The sequence below is a fragment of the Bombus impatiens genome, unplaced genomic scaffold, assembly GCF_000188095.3.
Source record: "Bombus impatiens unplaced genomic scaffold, BIMP_2.2 scf_0235, whole genome shotgun sequence".
Classification (NCBI taxonomy): Eukaryota; Metazoa; Arthropoda; class Insecta; order Hymenoptera; family Apidae; genus Bombus; species Bombus impatiens.
The window spans coordinates 1001712-1023128 of record NT_176654.1 but is presented as its reverse complement, the minus strand read 5'-3'; the positions used below and the strand labels follow the sequence as shown (position 1 = coordinate 1023128).

The 21417-nt window shown below is 40.3% G+C and overlaps 1 protein-coding gene across 1 annotated transcript in view; it reads left to right on the top strand.

Moving 5' to 3' along the window:
• The window catches only part of LOC100742592 (tyrosine-protein kinase Drl), a 103400-nt gene extending 86105 nt beyond the window's left edge, over positions 1–17295 (top strand). The window contains exons 5-9 of the mRNA XM_024366790.2: positions 4755–4959; positions 13053–13209; positions 14091–14358; positions 15060–15246; positions 16678–17295. Coding sequence (XP_024222558.1) covers positions 4755–4959; positions 13053–13209; positions 14091–14358; positions 15060–15246; positions 16678–16926 — 1066 coding nt within the window. The 3' untranslated portion in view covers positions 16927–17295. The remainder of the gene's footprint in view (positions 1–4754; positions 4960–13052; positions 13210–14090; positions 14359–15059; positions 15247–16677) is intronic.
• The last annotated feature ends 4122 nt before the right edge of the window (positions 17296–21417 follow it).

Below are 21417 nucleotides of genomic sequence, written 5' to 3'. Positions count from 1 at the left end.
CTTTTATAACCTATTTCATGATGCATAAATTATTAGCTATACGTATATAGCAAAGCAACTTATCCAAGAAGATTGCGGTAAAAGAAGATCCGAGGCAAAGTTTCAAGAAAGGAGAACTTTTACCTCCCTTGTACTCGCTTCTCTACTACCTCTCCAGCTTCTCTCTTCTTTATACGGATTCGTCGTATACTTCCTCCGAATATATTAGTTCCTCCTAGACTTTTGGCATGCGATTTTTCACGCGACTTACGAAAAAAAAAAAGTATCGTTCAAATTTGCGGCAACGCGATCCACTCCGTTCTATTCGTTTCTAATCTTTGTTTCTCCTCTGTTATAATTAACTGCTTGTACTTCGTTCCTATAATTTTTGTAGATGATTCAAATATATAAATTAATAGACAAATTATATCGCACTCTGTTTCCATCCTACAGGATTGACATAAGATAGCCAAATAGCAAGGCAGTTTCATGAGCAAAAGTAGGTCCAAAAATGATGGAAGTACAATTTCTACGAACATATTCCAAGGTGTACATGCTTTATTTTACGAAACACCGAAACAATTTTTCCTGTTATTCGCTCGATGTTTGTAATTTCTTCAAAATTGTACATTTGATTTGACGCGTGTCTAAGCGTGAATAAAAATCAAGCAAAATTAATCAAGTTTCTTAAAAACGTGTTCTCGTACGAGGAAAATCGTATTCCGTATCTTTAACTTCTTTCTTCGTGTATAATCACCTTCTTGGCATATCCATGAAAACTGAACAGTGCATTGCGCTTTGTTCTGACATTTCACGGGTATTCCAGTTCGCTTTTTCAAGACAGACCTGAAACCTGAAGCTGAAGTTTTAATTCGCCGATCTAATTAAAAACTCGATCGAAACCCGAAAAACCACAAACGTGTCACCTGATCGTTGTGAAAATTTAATGTCTAGAAATCGCCTTCTTCTCGATTCTGCAAATAGAATACCTTGGAAATATGTATTCGAATTAGATGCCGCATGAAATAGTTTCGTTAACAGAAATACCCTGCGAGGTATTATAAATAAATGTTCTACGAAGCGCGTTATTAGATTAAAACCCGTACTAAGTCTAACTTTAATTAAGAGACGCGCTTTGCAATGCACGTATTAACGCTCGAGCGTACGAGAAATCTACTTAACGGCAGGTAGGTAGGAGAGCCTCTAGGTTACGTAAGTAGGTACTTCAATTACACGTTCAATTGAAACTCCGTTATATCTGGTATTAACGAATTGAATACTTTCCTGCTCGATTGTCCGATATCGATGAAACGAATCTCATTGCACGATAAAATTATAAAAATGAGATCAAAAGGCAAAAACTTCCACCGACCTTTCATCTTCGTTCCCTTTGTACGCCGCCTTTCCGATTTCCCCCAAAGTAGACCAATTGTCTCCTGACGGGCATTATTAAATCTTTTGAAGCTCCTCGTCGTGAATTTTTCTCAAGAAGCAAATAGTTCAAGATCCTTTTTGACGACGAATATCACCGAGCCGCAAATTTTAATACGTATCTATTTCTGCCTTTTCTACTACTGTTTTCTTATGGTCAAGAGTATCGTCGTGTTCAAATGTATTATTCATTCAACGTATTATCCTTTTTATGTCAGTCTCGTAAATATATCAATTTTCACTTCCGCGTTCGAGTAACGTTGAATGTCCTTCTTTTTTTGTTCTCAAGTACACAGATTAGAAAGACGAGTGTTGCAACAAAAGTAGTATAATAACGCAACGATTAATCGATCATAATAAAGATAAATTCGTTATTTCCAGAATTGTCTGATAATTTCACGTTCGAAATACTAACTTTTTGTTTGTGTAGTTATTACGGTTTTTTTGTATAAAATACCTCTATAGATACGAGGGTTTACGGTTCGTAGTTGGATCGTACAATTCAGTAAATCATTACGTTATGTTACACCACGAGCCTGTTGTACAATAATTTGCTAATTAATAATATCGGTCGAAAGGTAATAATATTAATTGAGAAGTGATAAATTATCCATCATAGATTTCTGTTGCGCGAACAATATGTAGAAGCTTGTAATATTTTAATCATCGGATTTGTAATTTGTAAGTGCAAATAGTTTTGGAGCGTAGCTATCGAATTTCTTGAATATTTTGATACAAGGAGAATCTACTTTATGTCGCTATTAGCATACGTCTATAGCTATTTATAGCTCAATTATTACGAACGAACAAAAAACTTTCCATGCTTTACCTTCGATTCATATTCCTTTTTCGCTGAAGCTTTTTTTTGAAATCATCGAAACGCGCGTACCTAACGAAAATACATTCTGCTCTCTTACATTTATACAATACGTAACAGCGCGTATTATATTTTGTAAATAGTATTGGGTGAACCATCGATTCTTACATAGATTCCAACATAGTTGCAAAGACGGTATCTTCTATTAAGATATTACATTTTACTAAGAAGTACATTGCGAATATGTTTCGCTCGGTTTTCATTTCGCAAAGTAACAGTAGTTGCAGTTCCGATAACAGTTTCCAATGAATTTTCGACCGTTCCTCGAACGTTCACGACCACTAAGGCTGTAATCTGAAATTTTAATACATCGAGTGGGCACTTTTATCATGGTCCCCCAACAGGGGAATATTTTTATGGAACGGAAATTTTAGGAGAAAGGGGAGACAGAAGTAGCCCTTCTTTTTCTGAAAATGCCTCCTTACCTCGTTTCCCGCGGCGTCTTTCGCTTTGGGGAAGTCTCGGCGCGGCATGGGCCAATTGTCCCTCGAGGGATATATTAGCTCTTTTGAGTCTTTCCAGGCTGATAACGCGCGGGAAAACGAGGATCCTTCTCCGGCCCTTGTACGTCTCCTTCGGGGGCGAGGTTGCAGATTTTACATCCGTCCGCTCGAGTAAACACAGCATCCACCGTTGCACCCTCGTTCCCGTTACCATGTCGATCTCCATTCTACGCGCAAAGCACGATTTTCAGATTGGACAAGAACAGGTTGTTCTTTGCGGCGAAATACACCATTCGCAAACGGAGAAAAGGAATTTCTTCGCACTTGTTCCTTATATCCCATGTACGGTAGATATTTCGTCCCGTGCTCTTGATAATATCTTTACGCAAAAAGTGCGTATAGCATTTTATTTTCGTACAATATCAAGTTTATGATCTCATTAGATCGGTACATATGAAATATATCGATAGGCCAATACTACCCATTAAATGTTCTCTTATCGTCGATTATCAGGTATATTAAAAGACATAAAATTTACTGTATATCGGACATATTTATCGTTAGGAATATTTAAAATAAAATAAAAATATCAAAATCTTATTATTGATCGTCGTAATTAAACGGAATAGCTAACATTCGGTTATAACAATTATATACATTTGAAAATTTACAAAGAAACTAAAGCAGCTTTTTTGTGCGTGTTGTTAAAACGCGGAACTAGTTCCAAAAATGTCGGTAACTTCAAATAAATTGAACGGGATGTAAACATATGGTTCATGCATAACGATCCATGTATCAATGCTGAAATAGCCTGTAGCGATAAAGTCGACTGTGAACGTTACAAATTGAACAGCGTTTTTTAATTTAATGCATCGATAAATTACGGCTACGTATTTGCTATGTATTTGCTACGTATTTATAGAGAAATTATCGCGCACGAATGTGTCACTAGCAGCGAAATAAAGTAAATCGGCCATGCTAAATCCGAACTCGTACTACGGCATAAAATATAAGCCCGTCCTCGGACATGAATACAAAGAATTGGGGAAAAAAACCGAGCGTGGAATATTTGAAATCGTTTGCGCAATGTGTTTCTCTTTTTCGTTCACCTTTTTGCCGAATCGCGGTAGTGGATTTACATGCGCAAAACGGCCAATAAATCCGACGAAATATCGGAATTACCGTTCCTCCGCGAATTCTCTCCCGGTATTTTAGTTTTCTCGGCATCCGTACCTCCGTTTATCGTTCTCCTCGTCTTCTATCTGGCCGCTTTCGAGCCTCTTTCTGCTCTAATATCTCGCTGCAAAGGGGAACGAGACCCTCTTTGAAAATTTTTCCCCGCAGGCTAAGCGGTAATTTCACGCGCTACGAGGACTTTTCACGGGATCGATCATACCGGATACGCTGCCGAATGTGCTCGCAAACCTTCTGTTACGTCGAGTTACGAATTTAAGGAAAAAACCACAGAAAGATCTTCGGGATTTATGCAGACATTGTGAAACTCGACGTGAATAATAAACGAAGTCATAAAACTTGATTCCGAAACTGATTAACATCGCAAGAAAGAATTATTTCCTCTCATAGAATAAATTATTATTACGTCGAAATAAAAATGTGGAACTATAAAAATTTCATTACGTAATATGAATTTCACTGGCAAGCTACAACTTCTTTCTGGTTAAACTTTTGAACAAAAATGTTTAAACGATACATTTCTTACGCCGTTAGAACATCGAGAAGAAATGGAAAATATTTTATCATGGACGAGAGATTGTCATCCCTGTTCTAGCGTTATTTGGAAATTCGGTTAAAAGCATGGAGGTGTCAAAGGCGATTCGGTGGATTAGGACGAAAGTAGCGACGAGGCGAAAAAAGCTAGCAGCCAGCGCAGCGGTAGCAAGTGTCTCTCGCGATTATAACTCACGCAACTCGAGTCCCGGTGCAAAGCATGTCGTGCATCGCAGAAATAATTAACCTCGTGTATAATCATTAACCGGTGACTACAGGATCGTCCGTTCTTTCAGGAAAACACTGCCCTGCTGTAGCTATTCGGCGGCAGACACCGGCGGCTTAGCCAGAAGTTCTGTGCTGGTTAGGGTCGACCCACGACCCGGAAGCGCGAATTCCGGAAGTTACGCAACCATTGCCGACCTAGAGCCACTCTATGCGAGACCTTGCGGTTCCAGAGCGAGTTACTACGCTTCCAGCCATGTGACGCATCTGAGCCAGGTATAGTGCAAAATCATTTTACGGAAACTTCGGCAAGATATTGCATTAAGTACCTACATACGTCGGTTTCGAACCGGGGGAATGTGAAACTCTCCAGGCAGGAGATGCGCTGCCGAGTTGCCTCTAAAGTTTCCGAGTTTAACCGAGTGCAGCCCTACCTTACGTGTCACGAAACATTCGTGCTTCGGTCTGATCAATTTTGTATTTGATCGAACGTGATATACGATTTTACGGAGATCGTATGCAGTTGGTTTAAATTTTTGAAAACGCGTTTAAGTATCGAGACGATATATTCACTCCGAGAGGTCCGGCGCAACTCCAAGCAAGGAGAGATCGGCAAATATCGTGAAAGCTTAATAATACTTACGTATTCTATTGTTCAGGGCAAACGAAATAAAATGCTCGAAGAGGTTCTTTGTAACAGAGACGGTTCCATGCTACTTGTTGAAGCGTTACTGCGAGAGGCGAAGAATTCCAATTTGTTTAAAACATATGCTTCTGCCGGATGAACGGGACACAACAAATAAGAAATACTACAATTTGTTATAGAAAACATCTTGAAAAATAATTTTTCAATTATTTGCTTCTTTAATCTGAATCTCTAGAATCGAGAATTATTTTTGTTTCTTTAAATGAATCTCTCGATCGTGTCGATCCTTTCAAAAACAAAAACAAAAAGAAAAATTATTTAATATTATGATAAATAATATTTAAGAAATTTTGAAAGGACGAAAAATCCACGTTTAGCTGCGAGGCTAAATAAAAAGACAATTTTGATAATATCGAATCGATTGACAACGTACCGAAGTTTAAAACTGCTTCTCTTGCAAAAAATAGAAAATGCGAATAATCGGGTTTTCAAATGTGACGCAGCGATATCGAAATTCCAGCGAAACCACATTTTAAAGATATGTCGGTTTATTGCGTTTAGCGTAATAAAGCGTAATGCACTTTAAAAGCGGTGAAGCAGTGCGCGAAACAAAGTCGAAGGTAGATGAGGAACTCTCATAGAGAAATCCGATTTTCTCTCAGCCCTTCTCTCTCTCTATCCTGACCGCATCTTCATCGCGGACTCCGCCCTGTATTCTCTTTTCGTTCTCTACGTCGTTCTTTCAGTAGCGAAAACGAAGACTGCGAGACGATTCTGTTCTCCGGCGTGGCCGGTCTCGTCTGGCCTCGCGTGCAAGACGAGAGGTGCATTCAAAAACTTTATCGAATTTGTGGTCGTAGGGGCCACTTTCTACCAACAACTTTCCCCTCCCAGTGCTTTCAAACCTTTCGGCTCTTTATTCAGCTGCTTCGAACCTGCCAACCTACGACTTCCTTCTAACCGAGCGAACACACACCGTTCACCAGAAATTGGTACACGTGATAAACCCCTTTTCCTTCGCATCCTTTTCCCCTTTTGCTCCCGTTGCCTCTTGTCGCTTCTGTCAAGCTTCCTGCCCCGTCTTCCTCGGAGAGATAATTCCCTCCGGAGGAAAAGGTAAGATCTGCTTTTCTTGGTCCCGAGTCTACGTGTAATCCGATACTTGATTTGCCACGCGACTTTCGAGAAGAACAATCATTTTATTCGTCTTACTTTGTTGGTTATAGGTACCTGGAATTCTTTGAAACCGTACGGAAGCGTGCAAAAGTTATCGGTCAGATAAATTTTTTTCTTCGAGACCCAAAAGCGATATTTCGAAGAATATGAAAGGAATTTAAGGCAAAGTTCGATATAACGCAAAGATATGTAGTTAATTCTTCGTGGACAGCGAGTCGACATCTATACGAAATTTCGAAAAGTTTCGACTTTATGTGACAAATACTTATATAACGTATTAATATCGATAAGTACTGTATTAAGTATTTTAGATCTCTTCGCAGCTTCAAATAATATTAGAAAAATTAAATTTCGTCATACACGATCCAGTTTACCTATAGAATGTGGAAAATACGTTTCCTTGTGGGAGGCTAACTTCGCAAAGAATTTTATTAAAGCTAAAGAAAAGAAATTCGTTACATTCAAGCACAAGATCATATATCTAAACACTGCCTTTTTACGTTTGTCACGATTGACGCAAATTGACACGAAAGACGATCGAAGGTAAAATATTATTCTCTAGCCGAAATTAATATACATACAGTTATACGATTTGACAGACGATTAAAAGAAATTTTCCTGTGATATTATTCTTTCAATTAAAAAACCATCATCGTCGTTGCCTAATTTGAATTCTTAATTCCATATAAATGCAAATATAAGACCCTCGTTATATGCCAACGTGGGTACAAAGGGAAACCGAGTGTAACTGTGTAATCGATCATCGGTGCCTGAGTGAATAATTAATAAAGCGAGTAAATCGACAATTTACAATTTTTATTCTGCTTCGAGAAGACGTATAGAGGCGACGCGGTGAAACGACGAGGACGGGAAGCGGGCGCGAGCGCGGGCGCGGCGAGGTCGTGACTTCTTCCTTTCGCCCTTTCACCTTCTCGCGTTCTCCATTAAAGAACACGATCCCTCTATTCGCTTCCGCCGTTGCTTTCGGACCAGGCACGCTTCAGTCGCTGATCTCTTTGATCGCTTAGAATTCAAATTTCAATGGAATCAAGTACATAAATCGAAGGATGTGTGAAAGGAGACGATGTACTTTTGTTCGATAAGAACTCTTCTTTTCGAGCGACTTATCGAAAAATTGTGGCATCGTTAGGAAAGAAATTCGCATTTTAGCACATTTTATCGCAGTTTTTATCTCTTTCTATACTACTGAAGCGTATACCGTATACACTTGAGCGCCAGTGGTAAAAGTAGCTAATTCCTTGTAGCTAATTATAGTTTTCTGTAAACAGGAGACGTAAGATAAGGTTACTAGAGATTGAACACTTCGTGACATTCCACGAGATTCTACAAAGATTTCGTGATTTCCGCAATTTTAACAAAATACCGCGATACAAATTCATCGACGAATAACGTACGTACGTGTGAAAATCTCGACGTACGGGGCACGACATGCCGTAAATGCGAAATAGCTAGAATAATAACCTCTTTAACAACTCGTTGTGACTCGCCTTTCCGCTTGGTGCGTGTTTAAAACGAAAACAAAGAAAACATAGAAGGGAAGGGAACGAGGAGAAGAAGGAGGAGGAAAAAACAGAGATCGCGCAAATGTCGAATAAATATGCAATGGAGTTTAGAAAGAGCAGCCGGGCATGGCTCGATTCACGTAACAAAGTCTAGCCGGCACTTTCCGGCTCGAAACGAGCGTTTTACATTAATTTCCCGGGAAAAAGAAACGGCTCGGTACCACCTGTGCTCGGCTATTCAAAGAGGAGGTTGGCAAAGGGGGCGGACGAAGGTTACACACGCGGTTAGAGAGGCAGAGAAAGGGGGTGAATCAGGGTGAAAGGTGGAGAGAAGCTAGAGAGAAACTGCAAGTGGGTCCTGTGATTGTTTCGGCTTTGATCTTGGATCAATTTACCGGGTATACGCGTATGCCTGAACCCTCGATGTCCTCGTCTGAAACGCCACCCTCCTGCTATACCGGCGACTGTGCGTCACCGACACGAAGAACCACGAAGAGAGGAGTGTTTATACAAACGCGTACAGACGTAAGTACGCGCACCTCAGACGCGAAGTATACGCACACACATAAACATATATTTCTATGTAACCACGATCCTTAGGGAAAACTTATCCTCCGGCCTGATTCCGCACCCTTTCCCTCGCTTGCTCGCTCGCTCGCTCGTTCGCTCGTTCGCTCGTTCGCGAGCTCTCTTCAAACTCAGCCAGTCATGTAATGCGGCAACGTCTTATCCCTCCTGTAAAACGATACGCTTGAGATCCCATTGCTGAAGAAGCCATTACTGTTCCTGTTTACCGGGGACCTTCGGTTTCAGAACAGATGCGTTTTCCTCCTGATTTTCCCGATAGACGCGGAGAGTAACCACCCTATCCTTATCGAAAGATAGATAAGAAAATAGTCGTAGTCGATGGTGCGCGAGACTACGCTACGGCGAAGCTACGGTAAAACTGCTTAACATGCATTGGCTGATATCCCGCACTTAACGTTTTGTATCTTAATTGTAAATGTCGGCCCTCGAATCGACGATTCGGGTCAGTGTTACCTCGAGAAGTTCTCGTCGCTTTATCTTCGATCGAGCTTCTTCGTGTAAACTCGTGTACTGAAATTGAAGCTTTGAATTATTTAAACAGTTCCTCTAGAGTTATTCATGAAGCTTCTAGGTGGATTCTGTGTAACGAAGAACTTTTATTCCGTTTAAAAATAATCGGACGACGTAGGAACGTTGGAAAACATTCGGTGCCAGAAGGAAATGTCGAGTGTCTTCGCTTTATCTTCCGATCGCTTCGACGGTATCTATATCGTACCTGTACCTAACGTCGAACGTAGTCGTCGAACACTGCTTAAACACACTGACACGAATTGTAAATTTGTTGTAAAGTTACTCTATACTTCAGTTTCGATATGCGATTCCATTTATTCGAGTTAATAAATTCTGTCAGCTCTTACGAGCGATATCGAGATTCCTAAAATCGAACTCGATTAAACCAGATACACGTTTCACGTGTCGTTCAATTTCTATATCCTTTCGCTCTCCCCTCTCTTATCGATTTACTTCTTCGTTTCTTTGCCGAATAAAATTCTATCTAGCCGAGAATTAAAGAGCGACGTAGTCGGCTCTTAAACTTGTCACCGTCAAACGCGCCGAATAGGTCGTATAAGTCGATTCTCTGGTTTAGCGAATTCCCACCCGAACGATATCGTCTTTCGTCCCATGGTCGATGGTTTAATGTAGTTAAATCGGAAACTGTATTATTAATTAGCCGGATTGAAATTAAAAGTTTCAAACACGACCCTCGTGACGAGGAGGCTAGACGGCGCCTAAAAACGATGCTTTCAAAGTGGCTCCAACGGGAAACAAACTACGACGTTTGACGAGACCCTCTCGATAAATAAATCGAATTGCTGCATCGCTGTACGCGTCCGGCAAAAAGTTCGCTGCTGGCGCCGTTAAATCAATAGACCGATTGTGATTGTATAAAAGCGACTCGTCAGTCTACATTCATTACAAAAAAATACGTTTGCAGCCGGTTCAATTCCTCTTCCCATTCGTTTCTCGCGGCAATTACGAATCCGTTTTTTCAAACTAATAGCAGCCGCTTGTTAATTATGCGTCGGACGTAGTTGTTAGCATTGAAAAATTTTATTTGCTTCGATGAGCAATTCAGCGATGAGCAAAGCAATCGCCACACGGCCGAGCACGAAACAAATAACAATAATCAACGTTGGGGGATAATATTTATTACTCGTTTTCCGAAATCTCATTTACCACGTTTGCGTCATTTTCCACTGTCGCCCACGATATCTGCTTCCAATTTGCAATCGAATCGTAATACCGGCATATACTCGTGACATATAGGAAACGTGATATCGAGCGAAAACACACCTTTCCTACAGAATTTCAACGATTTAATCCACACGACGGTTTCCTTCTTCTTAACATTGTACGATAACCTATCGCCTTACGTATATTTTATTCTTATTTATTACTTATTTGTTTGACGATGTATCACATCGCCACACGTACATAAAAGTTTACACAGCACGGATCGTTTCCATTTATTTTCTCGTAGATTGTAAACGGGTACGTTCCTAGATGACGCACGCTTCGAATTTTGCGATAATTTTTTCTTCCTAGTTCTTGAGATACGTGATTTGGAAATATCGTAAAAATATTCTTAGAAAAAGAAATTTAGTCTCTGTGAACTTAACCTTGACATATGCATATATTAAGGCTTTTACCACACAGTAATAACCACGCGTTGATGAGGGAGCAGTGGGATACCTACCGATGTTTTACACATATAATCTAGTACAAGCAGGTGGGATATTTTTGCTTTCATTGCTTTTATTTTCGGTATTATTTTATCATAAATCTGTTATTTAATTTTCGTCGTACGTGTGTTGTAATATGAAATACCGATTAAGATAGTTGGAATTTAGAATATTCCGACATAACATAACGAGCATGTTTCCATACTTACGTATACCTTTAATATTATTATATAGCACACTTATGGCCAATATGGCGTATATGTATACGTATATGACAGTGATATAATACTATGTCGAATCGATCTATTTGACACTTTTTATAAACGCACGAAGAAAAACGTGGAACAAATTAAGCAGAACTTTGAAACAGAGACCATGCATTATAGCCATGGATTTGCTACGCGGTTTGATAAAGCCTGCGTCATAGCATTAAACTACAAAAGCGTAACTTGCACGTAAAGTGCTCTAATAATCTAATCACTGCTGCGTTATATCGGCGAACAAAGCGAAGCATTTGATAACATCATTAGCGTCTTACTTTTATAGCACACGGCGCATTCGGGCGTAATTCACTTCGCCATAGAAAACCTCGTTACTGTTTGCAAACAATATAATTAAAAGTGCCTAGCAGCGGTGCCGGCTATCGCGTTTAAACCATGGCGAAAGCAACATGGAAGCATCCGCTTTGCTTTCCATAATAACGAAATTATTGCGTCCCGTCAACTACCGGAAAACCTCTCTCTCTTTCTCTCTCTCTCTCTCTCTCTCTCTCTCTCTCTCTCTCTCTCTCTCTCTCTCTCTCTCTCTCTCTCTCTCTCTCTCTCTCTCTCTCTCTCTCTCTCTCTCTCTCTCTCTCTCTCTCTCTCTCTCTCTCTCTCTCTCTCTCTCTCTCTCTCTCTCTCTCTCTCTCTCTCTCTCTCTCTCTCTCTCTCTCTCTCTCTCTCTCTCTCTCTCTCTCTCTCTCTCTCTCTCTCTCTCTCTCTCTCTCTCTCTCTCTCTCTCTCTCTCTCTCTCTCTCTCTCTCTCTCTCTCTCTCTCTCTCTCTCTCTCCATACCGCAGCGCGCCGGTCCGTGTCGCTTCGCGTTGCGATTATCAGTTAAACAAAGGTGCGCTTCTCGCTTCTATTTATATTTATAAGCTTATTCCGCGTTCCAAATTCCACGCTTCGAATTCCGCAACGGTCCTTTATAAGTCTCTCGGCATGCTCGCTAGCCGATTTTAAATTGTCTCATTGCATTTTCATTAACAAACGGAAAAGAGAGAAAGTAGAAGCGAAAAACGAGCAGGGCAAGAATTCTCTCGCGTCGAAAAGAAGAAAAGAAAAAAGCGATAAAGAAAATTAGGAAGGGAGAAACTGAAACCGGCGAGAGGAGAACGGAGAATGAAACCGACGAGCGGAACGAAACGCGGTAATGAAAACCAGCGGGGACAAAGCGGAAGAAAGAAGCTAGCTGGAAGTAGATTTTTTTTCGGTCGTCGCGTCGGATAAGAATTACGGAGCACGGTAAGTCGTGATATTAGCCGACTGTATCCTCGTCGAACGTTGTCGTCGAAGTTTCGACGAACGATCTCAACCGCGACATCCTACTCCGGCTCGGGGAATCTTTCTTTTCAACTTGGTGATCGCGTTACTTTTCAAATCGGGCACGCCCTCCGGTAATTTGCACGCCGCCAATGGTTTTCCATCGTCTTCTGCCTCTTTTTGCTCGCTAGTGTCGCTGGTCTCGCACGTACACGTACAGAGCTCGGTGCACGCGTAGACGCGTGCAAATGGAATGGGAGGGGCCGAAGGCAAAACTCCGGAAAATTGAAATTAATGAATAACCGGTCTCCCTGCAGCCCTGTTTGCTCCCCGTCGGAGCTGTCCTACGCTTCGCAACGCAGGAACGGCTGGAAAACCGTTGAGGAACAAAGGGGAATGTGGCTACGATGGAAACGACGATATAACGATGACACGGCCGGACGTGGGGGAAGAGGGGAGGGAGCGAAGGGAAGCTGGTCCTTCTCTTTTTTTCTTCTTGCCATTCTTCTTGTCCTTCGGGGACTTGGCGACCTCTTTCGTATCCTGTTACAGGCGACAAATGCTTTTTTAATGAGTTGCCCGCGAAGGGATTTTGTTCTGTGATGAATTATGCAGACGCCGTGTGACGCGATCGAGAGACGCCGAGAACGGTTGCAAATTGTTTAGGAATCTCTTTGGTGTCTGTGCGCATCAGGCTTAATACCTCCGTGTCCTGTCTGTTAATTTATAGTCGACCGATCCTTGCGAGAAGGCTAGGGCACTCGCGGTATCGAGGTCTGCGCTCTACTGTCGCAATCTCGTACAGGAGGGCACCTTCGGACGCGTCTACAAAGGTACCTTGGAATTGGTTGGCCGTGAACAAGAAGTCATCATAAAGACAGTCACAGGTATCGATGTATTAGTATCGTGTTGGAGAGCCGTGATATCGGGCTTTGGCAATAGTAACGACTCGTCGCTTTACGAATAGTAAGAGAGTCGTTGATGTTTTTACGAAATAAATCGATACCGTCCAAAGTACTTTTTCTTCTTAGCTTTTTAAATTAATTAGAACATCGTTACAAATCGTTGGAATATCTTGAAAGGTTTCGCGAGTACATAAGTAGGTTGCAGCAAGGGCTTGATGCTCGAATCTTTTACGATCAGACAAATTCGACAATGTGTCGTTCTATCAACCAACACGATATTAATAAAGTTCACGATGAAAGATTTCTTTTATACAAAGTTTTACTTTCGAAACTCCTTGTAACACATGTTTGAGTAACTTACGATTTGCTAAAGTATTCAAAGATTATTTCGATAAATATGTTAATTAAGATCGAATAAAATGTCGCAAGGTGATTTATACGCGTATGTTTACGTGCTACATCGAACAACTTTATCAACGTCGATACGAAAAATTGAAAATATTATTCGATAGTTTCATTTTCAATTACGCGTACAGGTGTTCAAATTTGAACGCAAGTTGCACTACTCTAGGCTAGCGACGCGCGATAAGGTAGAAAATCATGTATCTGCCGCAGATTCGTAAAACGGAACAAAGAAAGAAAACGATGAAACGAAACGAGGAAAATATTTCAACAAAATCTGTTACAAAATGAACATATTCTATTGATTAAAGACAACGAAAGTAATCGGAAAGTCGTAATTATTATAAATTGTTTAATATCTTATAGCCTAAATTTTAGGATTTCCGAACGCGTTCCGAACGATAACACGAAGGATAACAGAAATTACTGCAGGAATTAATAAGAGATGTTGATCATTTTAGAAGTGGCATCGGCTTATCAAGCCTCTTTGCTGGTGGTCGAGGGCTCGCAGCTGGCAGGATTAGTGCATGCAAACATAGCTTCGCTGGCCGCCGCCTGCCTGGATAGTTCTTGTCCATTATTGGCATACACGAGTTCGCCAGGCGAGTTAAATTTGAAGTTGTACCTTACCGACGGAAACCATCATCCTGGGACCAGGGACTTGGTGCACGTTGGCGCGCAGGTTGCTAGAGCAGGGGCATTCTTGCACGGTCGAGGGCTCCTGCACAGGTGATTGCATCTACGTATTTCTCTATTCGGTAGATTGATTAGAATGTGAACTGAATTGCTGTCACAGACAGTGACTAAGATACGCAAATACCACTCGTTGCCAGTAGGTGTAAATTATGCAAACAATGTGTAAACGAGTTCTGCTTCTCAAATGGAATTATAAAGTACTGTTTTCATAAGATCGACGAATGCGAAAGTATATTTGTGGTTGATCGATCGTATCTTTGACGCTCGAAAGATAATGCGCGAATAAAAATTGTAATAAAGCGCGTGTATGGTAACTACATATGCCGACATTGTAATTGCAGGCCAATTTAGCAGATTTTCCAAAATTATCTGTCTCGATTAAAAAATAACCAAAGAATAAGAAATAAACGTGTTCGGTAAACGCATCCCCGAAGAGATTTAAAATGACGTGCTTTAATCCTTCGTTTCGATTTCTGTTAAAATTATGTCGATCAAACTATATTTATGCAAGATGATTTGAAAATCACGACACGGAAACAGCCTGTTGTAAATGGAACGTATGCAAAGAAATTACGCGAGGAACTACATTTTTTTCGTCTATGTTACGGCTTCCAAATCATCCTGTATAACAGCTTTCTCGTATCCGTACCATTTATACCATAGAACATGCTGACACAAAGTTTGACTGGAAAGAAGGTTTGGAACATCCTGTATAACCGACAATATGTTTCCAGGGATATCGCTGCCAGAAACTGTTTGATCGAGCCAAGCAGTCTTCGCGTGCGATTAGCTGATACGGCTTTGGCGCGAGATCTCTTCCCTCAGGATTACCATTGTCTCGGTGATAACGAGAACAGACCCATTCGTTGGATGGCCTTGGAGACTCTCCAGCACAATCAGTATAGCACGGCGACGGACGTGGTACGGACCATAATTCCTATTGAATTCCAATAAACTTTTGAAGCTGTACCACTCCCTGGCGATAATGGACGACTGAATTTTCTAATAAAATCATACGTATATTATTATATATATTTTTAAGTAAAATATCATCACGTATAATTAAGGTCAGACGCCTTTCTATTAATTTAGAAGAATCTAATTTCTGAATTTGACTTTTAATTCAGAAATCAAGAATCTGAACGTAAAGAACATTTCAAGCAACAAGACGAGTCTATAGACAGTTACGAATGTCAGTCTTATCGTCGCGTTATATTTTATTTTATTCGTATTATATCTCGTTATATATTAACTTCATTCATCTCGTGGCACGTATAAACCGATTACCGAAAGTCGACAGAAAGACAACTAAAATTACAAGAAGTATAATACATTTGGTTCGGGATAGTCGTTTTTGTACTCGACGCGCAAAGATAAACCGAATAGTTAGGCATCGGATGTCTCCAAAAATTCTCACGGCACTCTGGTTGAAAATCGCTGGCGTATCGGCTCTCAAAAACCAATTTAATCGACTCTTGATATTCCCGTTATACGAATTATTATCGTAATTTGGCGATCCAAATATTTCTATTAAAGTACATGTTCTGATCATAGCTGATAGAGAGAATCGATTGATTTTTATCACATGAATTGAAATTATGTAAATTGCATGTTCCCCCACACTATGTTTCGACTAACTCGTATAAACGGAGTTCTATCGTACACGGGTTGATTCGATCGTGAACGAATAATCAATTAAAAAATGAAAAATACTTATGCGTATTAAAACAAACTTTGATCAAATTTGTATTCGTGCGATAGGTTAAATTATGATGCGTTTTTAAACGAGACAGAAAACAAAAAAATATTTCGTATCCAATGGATCGCTTCTTTGAGGAAAAAAGATTCTTTAAAACGTAGAAAGGAAATTTATTTAAATGAGAAGCGACTCCATAAATAGTTACCTATTTAAATTTGCTTATACTTCGTGAAAGATACATATATAACGTACGTTGTAACTTTTGTTACGATATTATCACACTGATACATAAAATATGAAAGTAGATACTTGTAGCAAAGTAAATCATTTTCAAGTGACGTTATCGAAGAGCGTTTTTTTTACGTTGAAAGAAGCTATTACGGATATAAAGACATGCAAATGGACAAAATGAATAAGATTATTAAATAGCGAGGAGTTTCGGTAGCTTCGAATTTTAATAAAAAGAAACATTTTATCGAGAATCGCAGATTCGACGAAACTGTAAGAAAGTAATAAACGTTATATCGTTCGTTCGCTAAAAATGATAAACACCGCGAAAACATTATACGAGTAATTCGGCGATATCGACGCAAGCGAACTCTTATCAAACGTGACAAGTAATTATTCCTTTTCTTTTCTTTTCTTTTTGCAAGTGGTCGTTCGGAGTGTTCCTGTGGGAATTGGCGACGATGGGCCAGCAACCATACGTCGAGGTGGATCCTTTCGAAATGATGGCGTGTCTTCGAGATGGTTATCGACTGGCCCAACCGAGGCCATGCCCGGACGAATTTTTCGCCGTAATGGCCGTCTGTTGGTTAGGCCTTTCCAGAGACCGGCCGACCATGCCTCAACTTCTCGCCTATCTACAAGACTTTCACGATGCCCTGGGCGGCTTCGTTTAAAATATTTATACTCGAACGTCTCACGGTGTTCCTTGAAACAGCGAAGCACTCTGGAATGATATGTTCGGATCACGTCGCGGAACCTTTCCGTCAACGTCCCTCGCGAGAGTTCTGAACGCAAGAAAGAGGATTCAACGTGAGCGGGAATCAAAACGAAGACTCATCGAGAGAGAGACTCACGATAAAGATAGCTCGGCGACGAATGACGAATTTTTTGAAAGTAACCAACACCGCCCAGAAGGGCGTGGTTTTTCATTAAAAAAAGGAAAGAAAAACCAGACTCGAAAGTGGAGATGCAATCGTATGGAATTGAAAATCACTGCCCATTTGCAATCGTACAGAATTGAAAATCACTGTCCGTATTATTGATTGTCAGCAACGGTACTCGACATTCCCTCTGGCGCGTATCGGCGGGCCACGTTGTTTTCGAAATTCCGTTTGGAGAGCAGCCGGAGAATCAAAACAGGTGATGACGGTTGACCAAGACTGGGGTGCATTTCCGCGGATTAAAACGACTCGATTACGGAGAAACGAACGAAGTACGGCCCGATCGGCGATGAAAAGATCGATGCGGATATATCCGTCCATAGCAGTTAAAAAAAGGAACTCGAGGCGTGACAGATAGATGCAACGCGACACAGAACGCAGCGCCTGTGAACTCGCAATCACCGCTATCCGTTGTGCGCGTTACATCATCGGTTCGCAGGCGCGCTTTCGCAACGTTCTCCTTGGTTTCTTTCTTTTCCAAATTTTACAATGTCGCTACTTTTCCGTAATCTCGGAGCGCGTTAAAAAAAGATTACAACCATTTTCGCTTGCCCAACTTGGAAGGAAACGTTCCGTGAAACTTACGTGGTCTCGTCGATTCGAGCACTGCGTCAAAAATCTCTATAATCAAAATTTTATTCGATCAAAATGTGCGAATCTACTACTTCGCAAGGTGGAAAATAACCGGATGACTATTTTCTTAGACATTTTCAAACGCTTTTATTCCCGTCGATGTTTGACTGTTCAGCTACGCGTGTAAAATTCTTCTAACAAATTTCAAAGCAAAGAGTACAAAGTCTTGCGTTCTTCTCAAGTGTCTTTTCGCAAGTACATTCGCGATATCGACTATGGTATAATATCACGATATTGGATTAGATAAAAATATACTCTTCATACGGAATAAGAAAAACAGCTCTAGAGTTTTGACAAGTTATAAACGAAGTTATCCGCGCACGTATAGCTACTTTTGTGGTATCGTTAACCTGAAAAATATTTGCTTGCAACGATTTTATAAATAATGCATCGAGCTCGAAAAGGGGAAAGTTTGCAGCAAGAGGGGAGACAGAACACAGTCAAGAATACAGTATATTGCCTCTTGCTAACGCATTTTCCGGGAAATTATTCCGATTATTAAAACTTTCGCAAACGTGCGAACATTTACAAATAATTTCACTCAGATTCCTAAACACAACCTCGTAAACGTAATTTCCCTCGAACGAAGTATGTAATACGAATAATTTAGTAAACATTGAAACTGAAACTCGGTATCGCGAATGTATTTTCCGAAAAGCTCGATGATGCGACAATCTAAACGCAAATATGCGAATGTCGTATTGCGTAAAAAAGATCGAGGCCTATTACGCGGAGAGTTATAAAACTAACGTTACATGCATTTTCGTATGTAATTTGAGATTGTTTATATTATCCGTTTAGACACGAAACGGTATCAAGATGATTCTATTTGGACAAGGACGTTTAGCGTTCCTCGAGCCTAATAAGAGGCTCGAGAGGTTCGCGATGCATTGGTGGTTGCGAAGTTTCAGCATTATCTTTGGTTGCAATCGTCTTTATAGAAAAATTTATCACAGATATTGTCAGTGCGAATTTATTACAATGTATCTACGTTATGCTATTATCTATTCTCGGTTGCAACATTGATTCTCGACGAATGAAAAGCAGCGACTTACGATCTACAGCGGGGCATATTTAAAAAAATACTAAAAGCTCGTTATATTTATATATTTCGAACAAAAATCTATCTCGTGCGTTTTCTTTATCCTATTGGAACGTTTTCTAATCGCGATTTAATTCTGTGAAACGATGTTTGTCCGAATAGCAGGATATCGCTACCGTTCCCTGTCTCGATGGATAAGATAAAACAATCTGGGAACACGGAACCGTTGATTTCGATGAATCTTTTCGATTCCTTCGAAGAAGCGCTTGCATCGTCCGAGTGCGCGGGATCACGATTATATTCGGATGGTTATTCGTTAAGTATGGCGATTGCGAAACTTTCGTATAATCGTAACCGGAACGACGGAGGGAGCAAAAGCAAAGCTCGGGACACATAGGAATCTAATTGTCGTATCTGACCTTCGATAGGCATATACTGTTACGTAAATGGGCGGTCGAACTATACGTACTCGTAGTTATGTACTTATTAGCCACACCGCGCAAGTCACTTCAAATATCCACGTCTCGCGTCGGATTGCACAAATTATGCAGCATGTCAAACAAGTCGCAATGTCGTGGTTTTCGCCGAGCATTTAACCGTTTGCGGTCCGGCTTATTCTTCCCACCATTCGTTCAGTCTGTTCTATTATATTAATCGAAGCGGACACTTGTCACCGTTTGTCTCCGCGATACTTTTCTCTAGTTTTATCATTTGACACGTGTGTGTTCCAACTTCGTGGCAAGTGTACCGTAAATCTCGCGGTGAAAACATCTTCGCGTTTAACAAACGGCAAGTTACGTTCGAAGACTCGCGTTTTACTACTCGATTAAATTTCCAGCCGATCGATGAATCGATAGGCGATGCGCTGGTAAATTCAAATGGAAAATCGCAAAGAAAACTGGTGTTTAACACGTTTATGATATAATTACGAATCGTTCATTGAACGAAACGCTCTGCGTAGATCGATAGCTGTCGAGTCCTATTCTTCGAGCGTAAGATATTTCAGCAGAAATTAGTAGGATATTTTTATTCGAAAAAGATATACGTATATCTTTAGATACTAAAGATACCAAACATATATATTTAAGGATAAAAAGCTATTTTCTAGTCTTTCCTAGTCTAATTGTTTAATAATATGTCAACCTTAGTCACGAGCTTATCGAGAGGGACATTTTATTCCGAAAATATATGTCGTTCGGCATCGTTTCGATAATTTAACATCGTCCGTTCAATGTTCAAAATCAACGATCCACTTTTGTGCTTGACGTCTAGTCATAAAATAATTTACGGTTAACGTTTAATTTATAAGTCGAAGAACAAGAGCGAAAAGAGAGATATTTGATTCGCTGCGTAGGAAAGAGGAAAGCTGTTGTTGGGTTTTTTCGAAACTATCGAAGCGACAGCGATAATTGCGGCGGAAAATTCATAATAAGACGCGAGATTACGTAACACACACGTTTAAATGTACTCGATGTGTAAATGTCGCATGTTCCTGACTACGACCATTAACTTTATCGCACTCTCTCTTTCTCGTCCCTTTCTCCCAGCCCCATTTTTCGACTATACCTCTTCGACGCATTATAAAAAGCTGAATCTACCATCTCACTTCGTAACTATTGCCTACGAGCATTTCACTACTACTAATTAATATCACTATTTAAAGTAACTATTGCTCGCTACTATTTATTACGACGTCCTAAAGTCGATTTATTTTACGAAATCGTCGTCACTATGATGTATCCGGTAATCGTAACTTCCTCGATGTCTTATTTTATCAATGGAGGAACAACAGGGTAGGCTAGCGCTGCACACTTTTTCGCTATCTCTGTACAATGAAAAGAAAGCCTCGTGTCTCCACGTGAATGTTGTCCACCCTCTCTTTCTCTAATTTCCACGAGGGTTCTCGAAGAGGAAATCGGCGGAGCAGAAGGTCGAAACGCCCTCCTTTCGATTCCGCCTCCCCCTGAACGCAACCAAAGACCTCAATCATGAGACAGTTCCAGTTACTGTAAATATATCTCTAGCGAATAATAGTGGTGCGCCGAGTGAGTTGATTTGTGCAGATTCTATTATTTCCTACGACGATTTACGGCATTATTTTTCAACGGAAAGTGAAATATACGTGTTAAAAAAAAAAGGCTAGTGCGTTGTTTATTTATCCCGTTTGCCTATCGTTGCGTATTTTGTCCACACATAGGTCAATGTGTAACGCGTTAATCGTCTTTTACGATTCAATATACAAATATATTGAATTTTCAACGAGGTAAAAATACCTACTACTTGAAATACTTGGGAAACGTTGTATAACTTTATCCTATATATATATATAGTTTATTAAAACTTTATTAAATTACTACGTTTACCCGTTATCTCGTTCGAAGTCTGATATCATGACCAATTCCTATGTTTAATATCGTAATAATCTCGTCGATTCTGTCTCGATATATTTATCGTAACTCAGATTCTAACCAGAATCTTTCGTGTAACTGGATTCGACTTCTTTTCCAGGAAATTTAAGTTAAGGTATTAAGATTGCAAATTAGGTTTCA